Raw genomic sequence first — 19,645 nt, 5'->3', positions numbered from 1 at the left:
TCACCAGTAGTCTCTACATGAGCAAATTCCATCTTCAAAATGGTGGAACCTGTTTCGATCTCTTACCGTAATTTGCCTTTGATAGATAATTGAAATAAATTTAGTGTACGTGTGACAGTCACTACACATCCTGAGGTTTCTAACTATTCTTATAGGAGATCCCTGAGATGTATGTATGAGTGCAAAAGCAATTGCTAACTTCTGACTATGATACTTCAACCTCTCTCTCCTCTCTTCTTCATCTACATCTAGTAGTACTTGAGTAGTGTCTGCAGAATAGCCTTCAAATCTTAATTGCCATTCCATCTGGTGTATCATCTCGTAGATGCGCTTACATTGGGGGTGTGACATATCTTGTGAAACAAACTTGTGCACTTCTCTCCTCACCTCAACCAAGCTACTTCCAGGTGTTTGTGTCAAGCCCTTGGAAGCCATTTCTGTTCTAATTCTTGCCACATTATCCCATCTTTGAGCTTGAGCATACAAATTCGATAGGACCACATAATCACTAGGGTTATGCATGTTCAACTGGAACAGCTTTTCAGCTGCAATCTCCCCGATTCCCAGGTTCTTATGAACTCTGCTAGCACTAAGAAGGCTTCGCCATATGACGTCATTCGGCCTAATGGGCATGCTATTGATGAGCTGCATTGCTTCCTCAAGCCTTCCTGCTCTACCCATGAGGTCTACCAGGCAACCGTAGTGTTCAATTTTAGGTTGAATTTCGTGCTCATATTTCATCCTTTTGAAACATTGGAGACCCTCCTCTACTAGGCCTGCATGATTACAAGCGCTCAGTACACTCACATGGACAGCATCATCAGGTTTCAAACCTTCTCGAAACATCTCCGAGTATAGCTCAAGAGCTTCCCTACCATGTCCATGGATAGCAAGCCCACAGATCACCACTGTGTAGGACAATCTATTCTTCTTGATCATCTTTTGGAATAGACTCAACCCTTTCTCTAAGCACCCACATTTAACATACATATCTATCAAGGAAGTCTCTACTATCACATTGAGTGCACTAATGTTTCTCAACAAATATCCATGGCAACACCTTCCCAAATTAAGTGCACCCAAATGAGTGCAAGCAGAGAGCACACTTACTAATGTACTTTCTTCAGCCCTCAAACCCTCCCTTCTCATATCCCCATAAAGCTTCAAACACTCACTCCACAATCCCAAACTAGCATGAGCTGAAATTATAGCACTCCAAGAAGCAACACTCTTTTGATCCATTAATTGCTCAAAAACACTACGAGAAAGTTGTACCTTACCACACTTGCCATACATGCTGATCAAACTGTTCTGCACAAACACATCATTTTCAAGCCCAAGCTTAAAAACATGCCCATGAATTTGCTTTCCTTCCTCAATTGCCACTAACCAAGCACAAGCCTTGAGAACAATTGGGTAAGTGAAATTGTCTGGTCTAACTCCGCTCTCAAGCATTTCACAGTAAACAAGCAATGCTTGATCCCAGTTCAAAGCCTTCACATGCCCCTTGATCATGGTGTTGCATACAAACGAACCCGGTTCCTCGATTTGTTCGAAAATCGAGCAGGCATAGTCCATGCTTCCCCAAGCTGAGAGAACATTAGTGGCTACAAGATTCCCTGCAACAAAAGAATCACAGGAAACACCTAACTTGAGAATATGGGAATGGACTTGCTTGAATTCCTCCAAGTTCTTGCATCTCTTCAAAAGTGATAAGCTTTCTTGCTCCTTAAGCCTGAAACTGAGTTCTTGGCTTCCTGGTGGATCTTTTACTGGTAACAAGAGATGGGTTTGGAGGTTAAGGACTGTTGTCCCTGTCATCTGTTAATTCTGCTCACCACCACCATCTTAAGGCAATAGGTTTTGCTGAATACATATCAACATTCAGAATTTGACACCACAAGTTATGGACTAGAGTTAACATGTATCACGAAGCTGGGGTTTGAAGTGAAGTACAGAGCTGTAAAAGCAGAACTTCGAGTTTGGTTGCTGATGAGGAAGGAAAAATAGTGCTGAGTGGATTTGAATCTTAGCCATGAGATTGGAAAGGCAAATTCCAACCAGATAAAACTCTGTCAGAATATGGGATAAGTGTATTTGATAGGATAATGTCTTGCATGGGGCAAGATATCATATCTCTTTTTGCAAAAGCCTAATTTAGGAAAGTAGAGTGAAACTTGTACATCCTCGGTTACAATCCACACACAATTACTCATATTTTTATTGTAAAATTATCAAAAATGTTCATGTCCAGAACAATTTGTTTAAAGAAAATAAGGACGTTTATTACAAAAAAAAAAAAAAAAGAAAAGTTTTAGTACATTTTCATAATGAAAAATGGATCATGGTGTGTGAATTGTAATTGAGGATGTGCGAATTTCACCCTCATTTACAAAATTGGTTCTTATCTTGGAGTTGGGAGTGTGCCATGGAGACGACAGATGTTACATTTGGATTGAATTGACCTAAACTTAACCTATTATTAAATTTTACTTTTTGACCATTTTTTTTTATCAAATATACAACTGATATGCTACAATTTGTCTGTTGTGAGTCGACACGACCTCTCACTTATAAGAAGAGACTTATGTCACTAGACCAAATGATACTGTTATATTGGACATGTTTTTACCATGTTAATATTTAATTAAAAAGAAATAGAAAAAAGTTCATTACTTTAAAAGAATACAATAATGGGGATGACAATGCAAATCGTAAGAGCATCTCTAATGGAAATTTCATTTTTGTCACATAAGACCAACAACTGTCAAAAGACAGTCCAAACCCAACTCCAACCCATAGGTCAAATCTACATGGCTTCCACATGTTTGATGGTGCTCAAGGATACTGTCAAATTGATAGCTTCAATTTATGTTGTCTTTCTTTGTTTATAATTGTTTCTTTCTCCCTTCTGTCTCTTGCAAATCTTCTTTCTCTTTCGTATTCTTGTACTGCATCTTCGTAGATTTATTGCGGGATTATTAGGTTTAGACTTCGACTTTGATTCAGATTTTTTACTGGTTTAGTTGGCGGTTCATGGGTATTTGATTTTTAGTTTCTGTGATGTGGGTTTTTATTAGATTTTGATGATTAGGTGCAGGTTTCAATATTATGTGTCTTTGTGGATGGTTGGTCTTGATGAGCAGTTCGATTAAAAAGTTATCAAATCTGGAAATTGGGCTTTGAAACATCAATTGCAGGTGGAGGAGGAGGAAAAAGAAAATGGTTAAAGTTGATATTGACTCAACAAGAAGAAAAAGAGAGAGAAGAATCTGTTTTAAAAAAAAAAAACTAATAAAATAATATTTATGTTTTTTTTAGAGAAATGGATAACTCCATTGGGTGTTCGCCCATACGTCGGCAAAAGCCAACACTACCAACAGTCATGCAAGAGACAAGCCTCCAATGCACTCATTACGCTTGGTCAAGCAGGAGATATAATCTCCAATACAAGCTCAAAAAGCCTATCCAAAGAATTAAATACTAAAACTAACATCCAAAAAGATGGACAATCCAAAGCTAATTGCAGTAAAAATGCATAAAAACTAACAACACAACCCTAATTCTCCACAACCGCTTTGAGTAGTTTGGAGCCTAGAGACCTATATGGTGTACCCCTCCACGCGTCGAAGTAGTGAGCAGCGTCGAATTAACATCGAGTTGGATCCAGATCAACACAAAAGCGTAATTCATAGGAAGGAAAAGAGAAAAAAGAAGAAAAGCCCAACAACCCGCCCCTTAGCCCATACGGCCCAGAATGCTAAGCCCAAGGCCCATCTCCCTCATTCTCTCTCATCCTGCATACCAGAGCCACAATATCGCCCATCACCGCTCCGGTGGGCGACCTCGGCTTTCAGGCATCCTCAATCGGAGATCTGAGTCGCTACCGCTCTTGACCTGCAAAACTTATTGCAGCCAACGCATCGTCCTTCCTACCAGAACGAGATCTGCTGCCCTTGACGCTGTGCACTCAAAACCTCACGTCTCGACAAGAAGTCGATCTCTAATCTCATATCAAAGCCACGTCGGCCTTCTACCTTGCTTGGGAAGCTTGAAACGTTCACCCCCACCAACACCGATGCCCTTGCTCTTGAAACACCAAATCATATCCGAAGTCTGACACCGAAAAGAAACTTTGCCGCTCCAAAGGGACACTAACGATACCTCTTCCTCCGCTCGCTTACGTAGCCCAAAGTTGGAGACATCCTGCAATAGTCGAAAGCCTACCCTAGTCTCCGCCGTCTTGCTCTCGAAACCTAGGGTTTTGAAAGCTAGGGTTTCGGTCTTACTTTTAAAATAATATTTATGTTTAACATCTCTATTGGAGAGAAATTTGTCAAAAATGACAACAGCCACCTCACCCTTCAATTTTGAATTTGACCCTAGCATTTTGACATCTTTATTGGAGATGCTCTAACTACTACTCCAACTACAAAATATGACCTACATTTACCCCAAATATAACCATCGATTACATGTATCATGAGCCAATAGGGGCTCAACTACAAGTGTGCAACCTACATTCAACTTACCCCAACAATCTATCCCACGAGTCTCAATACATCCTATTAGACAACTAACCTTAAGAAAAAAATATGCCCCTTTCTACACCATATACCGAAACCGCCATATATGTGTATTTCCCCATTACATTGACAACATAAAAACATCAAGATTAAAATAACCGGCATCTAGAGATGACACTATAACAATAACACAACCATAAGGCCGACCAACCAAACCAAACGACCTTAGCTCAAAATAGTGGGGACAAATTAACCCTAACCAAAAAGCTTAAAACCCCTAGTAATACTGAAAACAATTTGTCACAAACCATTAAACTTCCGCCATTAAACAACCGCCATTATAGGACGAACAACGTCACTTGAAACTCGAGTTAAACAATATGGCTTTGAGCCACTATTCCTCCTAATAATAAGGGGGTTTCAAGTTTCACAAATAAATATGAGGTGTCAAGCTTTAGAGAGTATGGTTGAAGCCTCTGTACTACAGAAGGCGATAAACGGCGACTTGAGCCACTCCACACTAAATCAAGTAAAACGAAGACTTGTAAGACAGGAAATGGTATTTTAAGTCTATTCTCAACGAATAATGGCTCTCTTTTGTTTTTTTTTTTTTTTTTTTTAGTAAAGCGCCGATGGTGCTGCTACCCTCTATTAATAAAGCTGTCGAATACAAGGGGGGAATATTGAGCCTAAACCCCTAATTACAAAGACCTGAAATATTATAATGGGTCTCTACAATAAATATGTACGCAAAGCTCCACCAACTAGCAAAGGTGCTAGCTCTAACGACAACTCTATTTGCTTTAATATAACAGTGACATAACGGAAAGATAACTCGACTACTGCGAACCATAATTACCAAATGCTTTGCTTTTCTACTCTTTTAGGATGTAAAAATATGGTCACAAACGTGATACAAGGGACAAGCTAAGACCTTCCCCTCACAAGAGGGTTTCTCTCTCATTTCCCTCCCATTGACCCACCTACGTTTGCTTTAGTTTCTTTCCCATTGTGTGCACGTTGTCGGCACCGTCACTGCATTTCAGTCCAAGAGAGGATGATGTAGTCCTTCTTCCATGTCCCTCCTCGATTGGCGATATCCAATGATGGGTATGACAGTTGCAGCATCTCGCCCTTCGAGGACGTCACCTCAGAGTCCGTCATCGTTTTGCCTCTTTTTTCCTTTTGTCTTCCTTTGTGTTGTTGGTATTGTGTTCACGTCTATGTTTCTTTCTACTAATTTCGCATCTGTGCCTTTTTCGAGTTTCAACCATGTCCGACGCCATCCCCTGGCCGTGGGTGGCGTCGTCCTGCTTCAGCCTGCCCTGTTGTGTCCCTAGATCTAGCCATTTTAAGGGCTCCGGTGGTTTGGTGCTGGGTTGCAGGGTGTGATGTATGTTGTTGTTGGTGGTTTGTTGGATTCCAAGTTTCACATGGTATTGGCCCGCTTGAATTTTTTCAGATTCGTTATGTTCGGCTCCGATTAGTTGATGTCCAATCCAGGCTTCCCTAGAGTGTGTTGGTCTGGTCAGCTCCTGTTTTCTTCCCGCTGCAAGTCCTTATTCCGGTGGGCGACGCTGGCGGCGATAGGGGATGGCAGCTCATTATTGGCTGGAGTAAACTCATATACAAACTCAAATAGTTCACTTATTCAAAGAAAGTCTAACCAAAAGGGTGTCAAAAAAGTATGGACATAAGTCATGTAACTACGTACTAAGGATAGAAAAAGTTTACACTACCTTAAACTATGACTATATAACTTTGTATGATGAGTAGAGAGCACATAGTGTATTTTTCCATAAAGCCACATATGAACGTAAGGCAAGCCTTCTGCCCATCAAGTAATACTGCATCCCCAACCATAGCCTCTGGCTTTGGGATCACAAACCTGACACCATTGAATCCAAAACAGAACTTGCGACCCATGTTTAGCTAAGGTCATTACTTCTACCTCTTGGTCTTCCTTGTTTATTGGCCGGTTGTTTGACCTCATTACTAGCCCTAGAAAGCGGCACCAAACTGAAAGCTTCAAGCTGCAACTTAGACGATAAGCCAAGCTATGTTTAGTTATCTTTTCACCAGACAGCTTTTCCTCCACTCGGTTTCGACGCATGCCCAAGATCTTTGCCAGTTCACTTCCTACTGCCTGCAACTCAGGTATAAAGCTTATAAAAATGCTCATATTCTCCTTCTTGAACAACAGAAAGTCTGGTACCATAGACGACACCAAAGTGGGATGAACATTACTCTAAACACCAAACTTGGAGCAGGTTCCTCCTCCTCCTCCCTTTGACATCTTGCACCGTAGTGATTGATCATTGCACAAACACATCAACGAGCAAGAAAATGTTCACATCTGAAATGCAACCCTAAATGTGCGTTGAAGTCATACCGGTTTGTTGATGTGCATGTGCAAGGAAACCCTAACCCTAGCAAAGCCACTTCGGATTCCAGCTTGATCAACATGCATGACAGGTTCGATCGTTTCCCCCACCACCTAATGATGTTCTCAGTTAGCAAAGCTAGCGGTACACACCCTAGATCTCAACCCAACTTCAAACAAAAACCAATGATACATCAATGATATTAGTGAATCCATCGTAGTCGTTGATAAGTAACATGACACATTGAAAGCTCCACTGCCTGACATTCTTCACTCTAAGGAGAACTCGCTCAAGGACAAAAGTGATTAAGTAACAATCACCATGAGCCGCTACATCGACAGAGACAGAGAGACTCCACATCAATCTCATTGTGTTTCAAAAAGAATCGAAAACAACAATTCTTGTAGTATTAAGATAACCATAGGAACTCATGAGGGTTTTTAAGTAGAAAAGAATAGGAACTCAGTTGATGTTGGCTTTATCATTAAGGACAATATTACTCAGACTGTAGTTACATGCAAAAAGAGTTGGTTATATAAGTGTTCTAACGGGTGAAATATTTGAGAGGGTCTCTCCTAAAAGAAAGAGAAAAACATATTTTAAAAGATAATGGTATAGAAGGAGACTCAAATTAAGTTGGTTCCTAGCTGCAACAATGATACATGTAAAATATCTAACTCAAGACAACAATTTTAAGACATAAACAAATTTATGATTATTTTGTTTGCTGCTCTTTTTAAGAAGTTGTATATAAATCATTTCAGGAGACGCCTTTCAGCCCTCGATCACACAAACAATATAGGTACTAACTTAGAAGGATCATGTCCTCCTTTTTGTCTGACCACTTACAATAAGTTTGTATAACCGTGTAGTACCTCAAAAGAGAGAAAAAAAAAGATGGATACAATTTGTAAAAGATTTGCAAAACAAAGATTGCTATAAAAAGAAAAAAAATTCAATTCATACAACAAGAAAATAATTGAACGGGAGATACATAAAATACCGCGACCTTTTTTCTCTCCTCTCTCTTTCTCTCCAATACGGTTAGGGTTGGGGTTTGGTGCGTGAAAAATAGTTGTGCGGCGTGATCTCTCTATGGCAACAGTGATGGTTTCTGGTGGCGGTGCAGCTATGGCTTTCATGACTGCTCGCTTAATCTCTAAGCTCTCTCTTCGTCAAGAGGATGAACTTGTGGATCTCGGAAACCTAAAACGTCTGGGAACAGTTTTGTTGCTCCAAGGTTTTATTTGGTGGGAAAATTGAACTTTGCTTGTGTCGTGCAATTCGATTACCTTTTGAAGTGCAGTACGAGCGATGTGTAGGTTGTCAGTTTCGGTGGAGGTATAACAGCGTGGAGATCGATTTCTCTTCACGTTTAACAATCAACGTGGTCTCTCTCGAGTTAAGAAAGGAGAACCCTAGAGTTATCAGAGGGTCATGATCTTGATGAATGATTATGATGGCTTCTTAGACATCATGGCGGTGCCACTCGACTTCTTCTGGATCTGATTGGAAGTTTGTGACCTACCGGCGACACTTACTACTGATGCTACCATTCGATTGGTAGGGAAGACTATTGGTCCGGTTCTCAACATCGATTAGTCGGGGCTGATGATAGGATTTGCTCGGGTGAGTGTCACGCTTCCTCTGAACAATCTGGTGCGCATGGATAGGTGTCTTTGTGTTTCATTGGAAGATGTGATCAAGGTGCAATACATGTATGAGAGGTTGGTCGGCTTATGTAGGGATTGTATGATGTTGACCCATGGTGGCTTGGTGTGCCCTAAGATCTGAATGGACCAGTGGTAGCAGCGGTGACACCCCTTATTGTTTTTAGGGCAAATTCTCAATCTGCCCTAGCCTAATGGTGCCTAACCTACCTGCACTCTTCAAGGAAAAGAGGTCGGTACAGATCAAGGAGGTTTCACCATTTCCTTCTTCGGCTAAGGTCACAGGAGTCGGACGTTCTTGTGGGGAAGATGAAACTGATGGTGGGAAGAGGTTGAGGCATTCGTTGGCTATGGTGCCCTTGGGTCTAAACCCGTAGGATCTTGGCTTTTCCTTGGCTGTGAGTGGTGAGCTAGGGATTACTAAGACTGGTAAATCCCTGAAAAAGAGAGGCAGACCTCATGGAAGCAAGAACAAGAAGCGATTGTTTGCAGGTGAGTCGTCGAGCTCAATGGTGGATACAGCCAAACTCTGCTGCAGAAACCGGTGGCGAGTAGTCCCGAGATCTTGCTAGGATAGATTCCTACTTCTCTAAACTAAAGAGCATACGCCCCTTTGTGTTGGAAAGGTACACCAGAATGGTCTTCGGTCTCGATGCATGAAGCTGGGGTACTTTGGTTTAGCGAGATGGGTTACATACTTTCTATTCAATAAGTTCATTTGAACACTAGTATTTAGAGTAGTAGTTTTGTAGTTTTCTTTTTTTGGAATTGTAGACATCATCTTGTGCATCGTCATGTAATATGGAGCTTGTCCTCGGACATTCTCCTAGCTTGACTTAGTAAGGTCGTAGGATTAAAATAAAAAAAGCTGACTCCATTTTCCCCTGAAAAAGAAAAAGAAAAAGAAAAAGATCGCTGTAAGAAATGCCAATTTCATCTCCCCTTCAAAAATTCTCATCTTGTAAATCGAAAAAATATCTTGGTCGAAACTCGTAGGGTTGTTGACCATCGCCACTTATGACCTGCAAAAGAGCCTCCACCACTCGCTCACACGTGGCGCGTGGGAAAATCCAATGAAAAGATCACCAGAGTCCCACGAGCCGAACTGTCTTTATCGTTGGTGTCATTTACTCACTAGGACGACCTATGTTGGAGTTGGAAGCACTGAAGATAGATAAAATGCCAGTTTCAGATTAGATGCAACCTCTGCGGGTCCCCACCCTTTTCCTCTCCAATTAAACCTTCCTGTGTTTCATGGAAGCTCATTCACCATCTCATATCAGCTAAAGCTTACTGGATTTGCTGAAGAAGAAGAACAAGAAAGGTTGAACCTTTTGGTTACTATTGAGAACAGAAAGCAAAATGCTCGGTGGGTTTTGAGCACAGATTCCCTTTCATGTTGTCCTTGTCAAGGTAATTGACTTTCTCACTCCCTAAAGCTCTCAATTTTTTTTTTTTTGTTTAAAAGATTGTTTTTTTGTTTTTGTTTTTGGGGGTCCAAAAGTAGGGAATTTTACCATTTAAAATTTTCTGGTGAGCAATCTATTTCTGTTTGAACGAGTCATGGGTGTGCTGGGATTTTGTTTTTCTATTTGCAGTTTGTGTTGACTCTTTGATTGTTCAACTCAACTATTTGGACCACTTGATAAATTAAAAAGGCCTGCTTTATGGTCTCAAGCTTTTATAATTTGTGGTTATTCCCAAGTTAGGTGCTTGGTTTTGACTGGAATTTGATCCAATCTTTGATGGGTTCTGTTGGGTTTTGCTTGAAAGTTATCATTGGACTCTGAGAAGGTTGAATTTGGTCGCTTTCAGTTATGTATTTGGTTCAAATCTTTGATTAGTTTCTGATTTCAAACTTGAATGGTTTCAAAGGATGACCGTTCGATTGTGGCTGCTCCGAGACTATTACTGGTTCTAAGCTCAATCTTCTCATCAGGTGAACTGCGATATATTAAGTTAGTACATCAAGTTTTTTGGTGATAGTATTGACTGTGCTGCTTTATGGAATTTTAGCATTAGGTTGTTGTTGCAAGTGTTTACTGTTTAGTTGGAGAATATAGAGCATTGTCTTGTATGGTTTTGAGAGATTATAGTTTGACGCAGTGGTTGAGAGGATAGAGAGAGTTGTAATATAGAGGAGCAAATGGAGCAAATGGAGGGACAGAGCTGGAGGGAACTGGTGAAGAATATGCTCCCGCCAGGTGCTTCTCTCCCTGATGATGCTTCTGATCTTGATTACTCCATTGCTATGGAGTATGAGGGCCCTCCTGTCGGTTATGATGTGCCTAGGGTTGAACCTGTTGATGTTAACTCATGTGCAATCCCAACTGCAGAACCGCTATCTGAATCACAAAGATTGGTTATCAATATGGGTCCACCGGTTATTGAACCAATTCCTCTGCCGGTGTCTCGTATTGCTGGAGTCACAAGTTCCCCTACTCAAAGTCCAAGGGTATCAGGAAGCTCAGAATCTGTAGTGTCGGTCTTGCAAAACCCTGACTTTTCTTCAGCATCACCTTCAGCCTCTCCAGGCTCAGTTCATAATCCTTCAAGTGTTCCACCCAAACAAGTTACTAATGAAGTGAAGCGAGCTCCAGTGGTCACTTTCAATACTGTTGATAGGTCTCAGAAAGATGTTGATGTAGAGAAGCCAGTTTTTACACCTTATGTTCCTGTTCCAAAGGACAAGAAGAAGAAGAAAAGTAGAGTTTGTTACCGGTGCCGAAAAGGAAAGTGGGAAACCAAAGAGTCGTGCCTGGTTTGTGATGCCAAGTATTGCAGCAATTGTGTGCTTAGGGCCATGGGTTCAATGCCTGAAGGGCGTAAGTGTGTGACATGCATCAGTCAGCCAATTGATGAATCAAAGCGGCTGAAATTGGGTAAACAGTCGAGGGTACTGTCCAGATTGCTCAGTCCCTTGGAAGTCAAGCAGATAATGAAAGCAGAGAAAGAATGTGCTGCCAATCAGCTACGGCCAGAGCAGCTGATCGTAAATGGTGTTCCGTTAAAACCCGAAGAGATGGCCGAATTACTTGGATGCCCTTTACCTCCGCGAAAGTTGAAACCTGGTAGATATTGGTATGACAAAGAATCTGGTCTCTGGGGAAAGGTGAGTGCAAAACAACTCTTTTCCAACTTCTGGAATAAATAATAAGTATACTGTTATGAATCTCCTTGAACATCCCAACTTTTTTATTTGGCAGGAGGGAGAAAAACCAGATAGAATCATAAGTTCAAATTTAAATTTTACTGGGAAACTTAGCTCTGAAGCAAGCAACGGAAACACTGAAGTTTATATCAATGGTCGAGAAATTACAAAACTTGAGTTGAGGGTGCTTAAGGTGAGCACTCTGGTTTCTTTTGATGAACTATCTATTCTTTTTCATGTTATTAGATGTGACCCGTAGGCTTGTGGTACACCACTAGGCACTAGTTTTGACTGGATATCCCCTTAGACTATGATTTTGTGAATTTGATGTTCCCTTTCCGATGATACTTGTTCTGTACTATGATTCAGTTACCATTTCTATAGGTTACATAACTTTTAAGTGGATGTTATGTAATGTTTTCTGGGTCATAAGAAAAATCAGGGATTATCAAATCAGTAGGCCATATTATTGAAAGTTTCTTGGGACATATCTGGTTAGAAAAAAGAAAAAGAAAAAACTGTAAGTATGTTGGGACTCAATTTTTTTTTAGTTCTTATTAATTTGCTAGCTGACCCCTGATTACCAGTGTAGTGCAAAACTTTGCTTTTGTCCTTGTTTGAATTGGTTTTTTTGCTTCTTGTGTAATTACTATACTGTACAATTCCTGAATCTTTGGTGTTCCTTGTAGACATGTTAAAAATGCAAGAAGAATGGAACAATGTTGTTGTAGGAAGGTCTCAAAATTTGAATTGCAAGAAATATGACAAATTGAAAAGATTTTGGAAATACAATATAACTTAAACATAGATGTATGGTTGACTATATGAAAATGTTTTGGGAACTTAAGTCTGGGCTAGTTGCTGTACCTTATTATATTAGTGCCTGTGTACTATTATGTCTTTAATACTTTTGTTGCAATGAATCTGATGTCTCTTCTAATATACTTCTTTTATTGTCAGGTGGCAAATGTCCAATGTCCACGTGACACCCATTTTTGGGTCTATGATGATGGTCGTTATGAGGAAGAAGGTCAGAACAATATCAGGGGCAACATTTGGGAGAAGGTATGTAATGAAAAACTCAGTTGATTTATCTCACTCCCTGTATATATCATGGTTCTTTAACAGTGTTAAATTGCTTCTTGCTAGACAGGCTACAACTCGGTTCGTCTGTAGCCTGTTCTCTTTACCCGTGCTGCATGGTCAACCTCATGGAACAAGAGATGAGGCCAGCAATTATACCACCATCCCAAATTATTTGGAGCAGAAAAAAACTCAGAAGCTTCTTCTTCTTGGCCTTCCAGGGTCTGGAACAAGCACTATCTTCAAGCAGGTACAGCCTTATGTTATAGCTTTATGTTTCTCTTTCCATTTGAAATTTCAAATCATAGGGCCTGAAAATAGTCTCTGCACAAAACATTGACCAAATTCTGTCTATTTGCTTATGGTCGATGTCTATCGTTTAGGAAGGTCTGAGTCAATGCCCCACATTTAGAAAAAGAAAATCTGTTTAATTGAGGTCCTCCATACTCTGCCGATTTGGTTTTTAGTCAAAACCACAAATTCATTATATAATTAATAAGCCTGAAAATTTTTGTCTGTTTATTTTAGTGCCATTTCTAATGTAATTGCACCGAAGTCTCCAGTTTTCATTGCTAAGTTAGGTTATTGGTTATGCTCATTATTTTCTTGTGATCACTGGATAGGCGAAGTTCTTGTATGGGAACAAGTTTACTGCAGAAGAGGTGCAGGATATAAAGTTGATGATCCAAAGTAATATGTACAAATATCTAAGCATTCTGCTTGATGGAAGGGAGCGTTTTGAAGAGGAGGCTTTGGCTAGGATGGGTGCACATGGTTCCAATGATCAAACCAAAGCAACAGGTAGTAGTTATATACAACTATGTTGGTTCAATTTTACCTCAAATCTCTACTAACATATTGCTTCAGTCCATAAGAACTATGTCACGCCAAGCAATATTGCTTATCTACTTATGCTTTGTACAGTCAAGTAGTAATTTTAACAACAGTATTTTCTACTACACTTCAATTTATTGGATCTTGCATTGCGTGAATTGTTTTGAGTTTTTAGAAGTTATCAATACCAACGGGGAGAAAGTGAAAAGAGCAGCCTGATTTGTATTGCATCTGTATGCTTGCTGCAAGTGTCAGGTCAACAGTGCAGGACATTACTGTAACTTTGTGTAGTCTCAAACTGCCATGAGTTTAATCGTTGTAGAATTTTCATTATCAGTTTTTGTGCCAGTCATTCAGCAGAATATGCGTTCTTTACAACAGATCAATTCGTAAATTGAATATTATTCTCACAGAAGAAAATTGTAAATTAGGTAAAGTCACTGTAACATACTCTTATTGGTCTACAGGACAACTCTTTGCTTGTATACTTTAATCGTCTCTTTTTTTTTTTTTTTGTCTTGAAGTTACATGCTGAAGAGTTTAAATTGGTTTCTTGTTCAAATAATGTTTCCTTTTATCATTATTTATAATTCATATCATGTTCCTTGGTTCATTTGAGTTTTCTTTGAATATATCAAAAAGCTCTTCAATGCCATTCATTTCTGTTTGATTTGTTTAATTCTCTACGTGTTTACATCATGTTTGATGCTGTTGTACTGCCTTTAGTCATCAACTGGATCTGTGTGGATTTTGATAATGTAACTGTTGTTTCATTATTACTGCCTTTCCTTCTCAAAAGATAGTTCTACCTATGAGTTTATATATGAGGTTATCAGTTAATATGATATCAGTGTTTCACGCAAATGCATAGGCACCAAAATCAACTATATTTTTGGTACTCAGGTATATGCTACAGTTATACACTCTTGCAAGACAAGTCTGATATATGGCATTACATGGTTAAATACAGTAGTTGCACCGAAACGAAATGTGTCACAATATTGTGTTTGATTCTGAATTGTGTTCTTTTTTCAGGTAGTGAGGTTGATAGTGATGAAACTAGCCAATGTATCTACTCCATCAACCCAAGATTGAAGCATTTCTCTGACTGGCTTCTGGACATCATTGCTACTGGAGATTTAGATGCATTTTTCCCTGCTGCAACACGCGAATATGCTCCATTAGTTGAAGAGGTGTGGAAGGATCCTGCTATTCAGGAAACATATAAAAGAAAAGATGAGCTTCACTTCCTCCCAGAGGTTGCAGAATACTTTTTAAGCCAGGTATTTCCATTACATTGCATTCATCCCATTAATTTGTGCAGTAATACAAACTTCAGTTTTGCATAGATCTTACTGCTGGTATTTTGTGTGCTTTTTATTGATGAGAAACAGAACCATTTTATCTTAATATAGGTGAGGTAACACAAGTCTGTGCGTGTTGTATAAATTTTACGTTTGACATTGAATACGTTGTAATATTTTTTTTTGATAATTCCTTTTCTTGAGTCTCTGTGAGGGGAGGCATTGGCAGTCTGGACCAACACCAGTCTTTTGTCAAACCGATTCTTGTGTGATGTATTATGGATGAAGATTTGAACTATGATATAAGAAAAAGAAAGTTGAAATAATTGAAGAATAGTGAATCAGATCACCACCTAGGAATCTTTGTAGGTTGAAGTGGTGAAAGTTAATATTAATATTCTTACATCGAGTGCTGTGTCAACATGTTGAAGTTTTAATAACCTCGAATGAAAGATCTTAAGGTCATAAGTTCTTGCATCATATATGTAAGAATAGTTTCCACAGTTTCAACATTAACATCGATAAAATTAAAAGATGCCCACTTGGGATGAGGCTCAACTTTATTGGGGTGCTTCGCCACAATTCCTTCTGGCCGGGTAGAGCTTCGCGCTTCCGTTTGCTTCTTATCTGTTATAAGACATGAACAAAATCTTCCTTGTATCACGAAATACAACTTCTCATTTGAAGTATTATGACATTCAGGGGATAGGATATGAACTCTTAGAAAAGATGAGACCACCGAATACCAACTATTTCATATGCAGTCACCCTAAAACATTAGTATATTATTAAGGCCATCAGCGAGTTTACTACAGTTGGAGTTCCATGGGAGTAGGATTCATTTTAAATGCATTCTCTATAGTTGCTGTGGCAGACAATATTTGTGTATAGAGGAGATTGCATTTGAAAATAATAGGAATGTTTTCACTTTTCAGAACAAGATTTTGAATCTGCCGAACTAGCATTGAACATATTTGAGTAGAACTGCAAATGTGATATATGATGTGAAGCGTAGTCATATAGTATGATACTAATGAGATAATATTCTTTGGAATTTTTTGGACATAAATCAATTCACTATTGAAAAGATGCAGAAAAGTGTTAATTGTCTAAACAATGCTGTCTTATTTCGTCCAGGCTGTTGAGGTATCTAGCAATGAGTATGAACCTTCAGAACGAGACATTCTATATGCAGAAGGGGTCACTCAAGGAAATGGCTTGGCTTTCATAGAATTCTCTCTTGATGATCGAAGTCCGATGTCTGAAACCTATACAGAAAATCTGGATGCTCCGCCACCGCCACTAACCAAGTAATGTCTTTCTGTACTGTGTCTGATCTGATTTGAAGCTTCATATTAAGTTCTCCATTTGGAAGTAGGACCTATCATTTACTCCTCCGACTCACTGTGTGCCAATTGAGCTAAGACTGACCTATATACACCTTGTATTCTTTTTTGTTCTTACTCAAAACAGGAAGTACAAAGAAATTATTAAGGGAAATGACTCTGTAACGTTATAGTTTATAAATTCGGATTTTATTCCATCACCAACTGATGTGTAATATGCAATCCTAGTTTTCTAAACTTCCTGTGTCTGATTTAACAGATACCAACTCATAAGAGTTAATGCCAAGGGGATGAATGAAGGGTGTAAGTGGGTGGAAATGTTTGAAGATGTGCGTGTGGTGGTGTTTTGTGTCGCTCTTAGTGATTATGATCAGGTGTGGATTTCCCCAGACAGTAGTGGGAGCGGATCATTGCTTCAAAATAAGATGATACAAAGCAAGGAGCTATTTGAGACTATGGTCAGACACCCTTGCTTTAAAGATACCCCTTTTGTTTTGGTACTAAACAAGTATGATCTCTTTGAGGACAAGGTCAATCAGATGCCTTTAAGTACTTGTGAATGGTTCTATGATTTTAGTCCAGTGAAGCCTCACCACAATAACCAGTCGCTGGCCCAGCAAGCTTACTTCTATGTTGCAATGAAGTTCAAAGACCTTTATGCTTCCATCACTGGTCGAAAACTTTTTGTGTGGCAGGCTCGGGCAAGGGACCGAGTGACAGTCGATGAGGGATTCAAGTACATAAGGGAGGTTCTCAGGTGGGATGAGGAGAAGGAGGCGACTTACTACGGCGGACCAGAGGATTCATTTTACAGTACAGATATGAGCTCCTCGCCATATGTCAGGCAGGAGTAATGTACCAGAAAGATCATATTTGTATTTGTTTTACGATTAAATGTAAGATTGCGTCTACATGAGGAAATAAGATTCTGTAATTTATTTCTGTAAACAAATTGCATTAATATATTAAAAGGGGCTGTTCAAGTTGGTTTTTGAATTGAGCACGCAATAAGGTAATGCCCAAAGCACTTAAACCTCCTCATTTTTTTTTCCTGAAGCTATATCATATTTACCATTTTTGTTACAACTTCCATTGCAACGTGGATTCATTCTCCTTTGGTTAAGCACAGTGGCTCTCTTACCTTAAAAAGCTTTCATATTATTTTGGAGCTGATGTTCCGAATCTCTTATTTCTCATTGTCAATGTTCAAACTGTAAATAATAGCGGTAAAGTATGTAATGGTTATTTTTTGCTTTCGTTTTACTCAAATTAATGAAAGTCATAATCGACTCTTTAAAAAAAATATAAAAAAAATAAAAATACCGTAGAAGGTAAACCAACAACTAGGAACTAAGAGCTTCGATGATCTGGGTTGGATATGGTTATCTTATTTCATTTCCTGGTGGATTGAAAAGCGTAATTTAATATTGGAGTGAAGTTTATGGCGCGTTCGGTATTGTTCTCCAAACCTGTTTTTTGTATTTCAAATCCTAAAACAACGGGAGATACCGTTCGGTGCAATAGATTCCTAATTTAGTGAAAACTGTATCTTAGATACAGAATCAGATTTACTCTATCTTTTCCAAAACGATATATCCGCGTTTCCTCTGTTCTTTGAAAACAGGATCATAAAATTGTGAAAACACGGGACGCTGATTTTGCGACAAAGAGAAGAGCAGGATCCCAATATTACAGAGAGGGAATGAAGCGCGGGAGAAGAGCGCGGCCTTTTTCTTCTCAGTGGTTCTATATGTTCAAGGATTCATTCTTATCTGAGAATCATATCTTAGTCTTGCTCATCTTCTTTAGAAAAAAGAGCGTTCGTTTGGACTCGACTGCACTAGGTATGGAGTCTTCCCTCGTTCGGAATTTAGTTCATTCATCCCTTAATTCTTAATTTTCTGCCATTGATCTTCTTGAGGAAACAAAACTTTAATTGGGTTTTACTGCATCTTGTTCATTCATCCCTTAATTCTGAATTTTCTGCCATTGATCTTCTTCAAGAAACAAAACTTTGATTGGGCTTTACTGCATCTAGTTCATTCACACTTTTTGTCTGGGGTAAGCCATGTTGTCGCACCCCAATTTTCGAATGATAAATTTTCAAAAATTTGGGCATGATATAACTTAAAATCTTAATATCCCAAAACCTGCTCAACAACTAACAAACTAAAAACAAATACTAGAAATGTAAATGTCAACAAACTCAACAACTGAGGTAAACATTATATCTCTTTAATTACATCAACTTTAAAAATCTAGTAATAATAATGTCACTCACATGAGCTTATAGACAAATTAACAAAATATACAAAAATTGCACATTGTCTAAAACCCAGCTCCTAAGCCACCGTCTCAACCCTGCTGATTATCACCTGCAGGTCTAACCCCTACACCAAAAATAGGTGCACCGGGTTGTAAACAACAAACCCGGTAAGCTAAAAAGCCCGTATGAGTAACTCTCAAAATATATCTCAACCCAACATACACAAAAATAAAACCGGAAATTCCTGCTTAAAACTTAGTTCAGGAATTTCCTGAACAATAAAAATTCAAAGAAAGTAATTAAGAAAACATAACAATTCACAAAACAATCAATCATAAGAGAATCCTGCAAATAAAGATAGTTCAGGAAATTCCACTCAAAATTCACACAATAAGAATGGAAGAATCTCATGCATTAAGCATAGTTCAGGAGATACTCAAAACAAGTTAAATGACAACAATTAAGAACAAAGTTAAAACTACATTTTCAACACTTTCACAAATAACATGTACTCATGAGTCCCAGATATTAAAAAATATCTCTCATGACCTACAACAACAATTTGTGCACCCATGGGTCCTAGATACCATAAGGTAACTCCCATGACTTATACCGACAGACGGACTAGAGCTCTATTCCTAACCGTAACCAATCACCCGGCCAAAGGCTTGGAACCCAGTTTGACTGTCCAATATCACATCACAAAATAATAATAATAATAGCGTCATAACCGTAACCACTCACCTGACTAAAGACTTGGAACCCAGTTTGACTATCTACACCACAATTCTCAAAAAGAGTAGAATCATCATAACCGCAACCAATCACCTGATTAAAGGCTTTGAACCCAGTTTGACTATCTACTTGTTTTATCTCACCTATGAGCCGTTGGCGATCAAGCTCATTTATTTTTAAAAACAAACAATAGCATATTCTTTAATTCAACATCATCAACAACACAAAAAGCACATCATAAAAATTATATCCTTCCACATAGATATATTTATATGCATAAGACATGGTTATTCCCACAAGAATAACTTATCAACAACCAAAAATACTATAATCTTATGAACCTTAA

The 19,645-nt window shown here is 38.9% G+C and overlaps 2 protein-coding genes across 2 annotated transcripts; one reads left to right on the top strand and one right to left on the bottom strand.

Annotated features, from left to right (window-relative positions):
* Positions 1 to 2,048, bottom strand: LOC101315345 (pentatricopeptide repeat-containing protein At1g31920-like). Its single transcript, XM_004300135.1, has one exon. The coding sequence runs from the start codon at positions 1,819 to 1,821 to the stop codon at positions 1 to 3; it is 1,821 nt and encodes a 606-aa protein (XP_004300183.1). The 5' UTR covers positions 1,822 to 2,048.
* An 8,148-nt stretch (positions 2,049 to 10,196) lies between these two features.
* On the top strand, positions 10,197 to 17,324 carry LOC101315054. Its single transcript, XM_004300134.1, has 8 exons — positions 10,197 to 11,692; positions 11,787 to 11,924; positions 12,692 to 12,796; positions 12,885 to 13,064; positions 13,438 to 13,615; positions 14,684 to 14,931; positions 16,090 to 16,262; positions 16,558 to 17,324. Exons 1-8 carry the CDS (start codon positions 10,727 to 10,729, stop codon positions 17,150 to 17,152), a joined length of 2,583 nt encoding a protein of 860 aa, XP_004300182.1. The 5' UTR covers positions 10,197 to 10,726; the 3' UTR covers positions 17,153 to 17,324.
* The last annotated feature ends 2,321 nt before the right edge of the window (positions 17,325 to 19,645 follow it).

This window comes from Fragaria vesca, linkage group LG5 (genome assembly GCF_000184155.1).
Source record: "Fragaria vesca subsp. vesca linkage group LG5, FraVesHawaii_1.0, whole genome shotgun sequence".
Lineage (NCBI taxonomy): Eukaryota > Viridiplantae > Streptophyta > Magnoliopsida > Rosales > Rosaceae > Fragaria > Fragaria vesca.
This window is presented reverse-complemented; position numbering and strand designations above follow the sequence as displayed.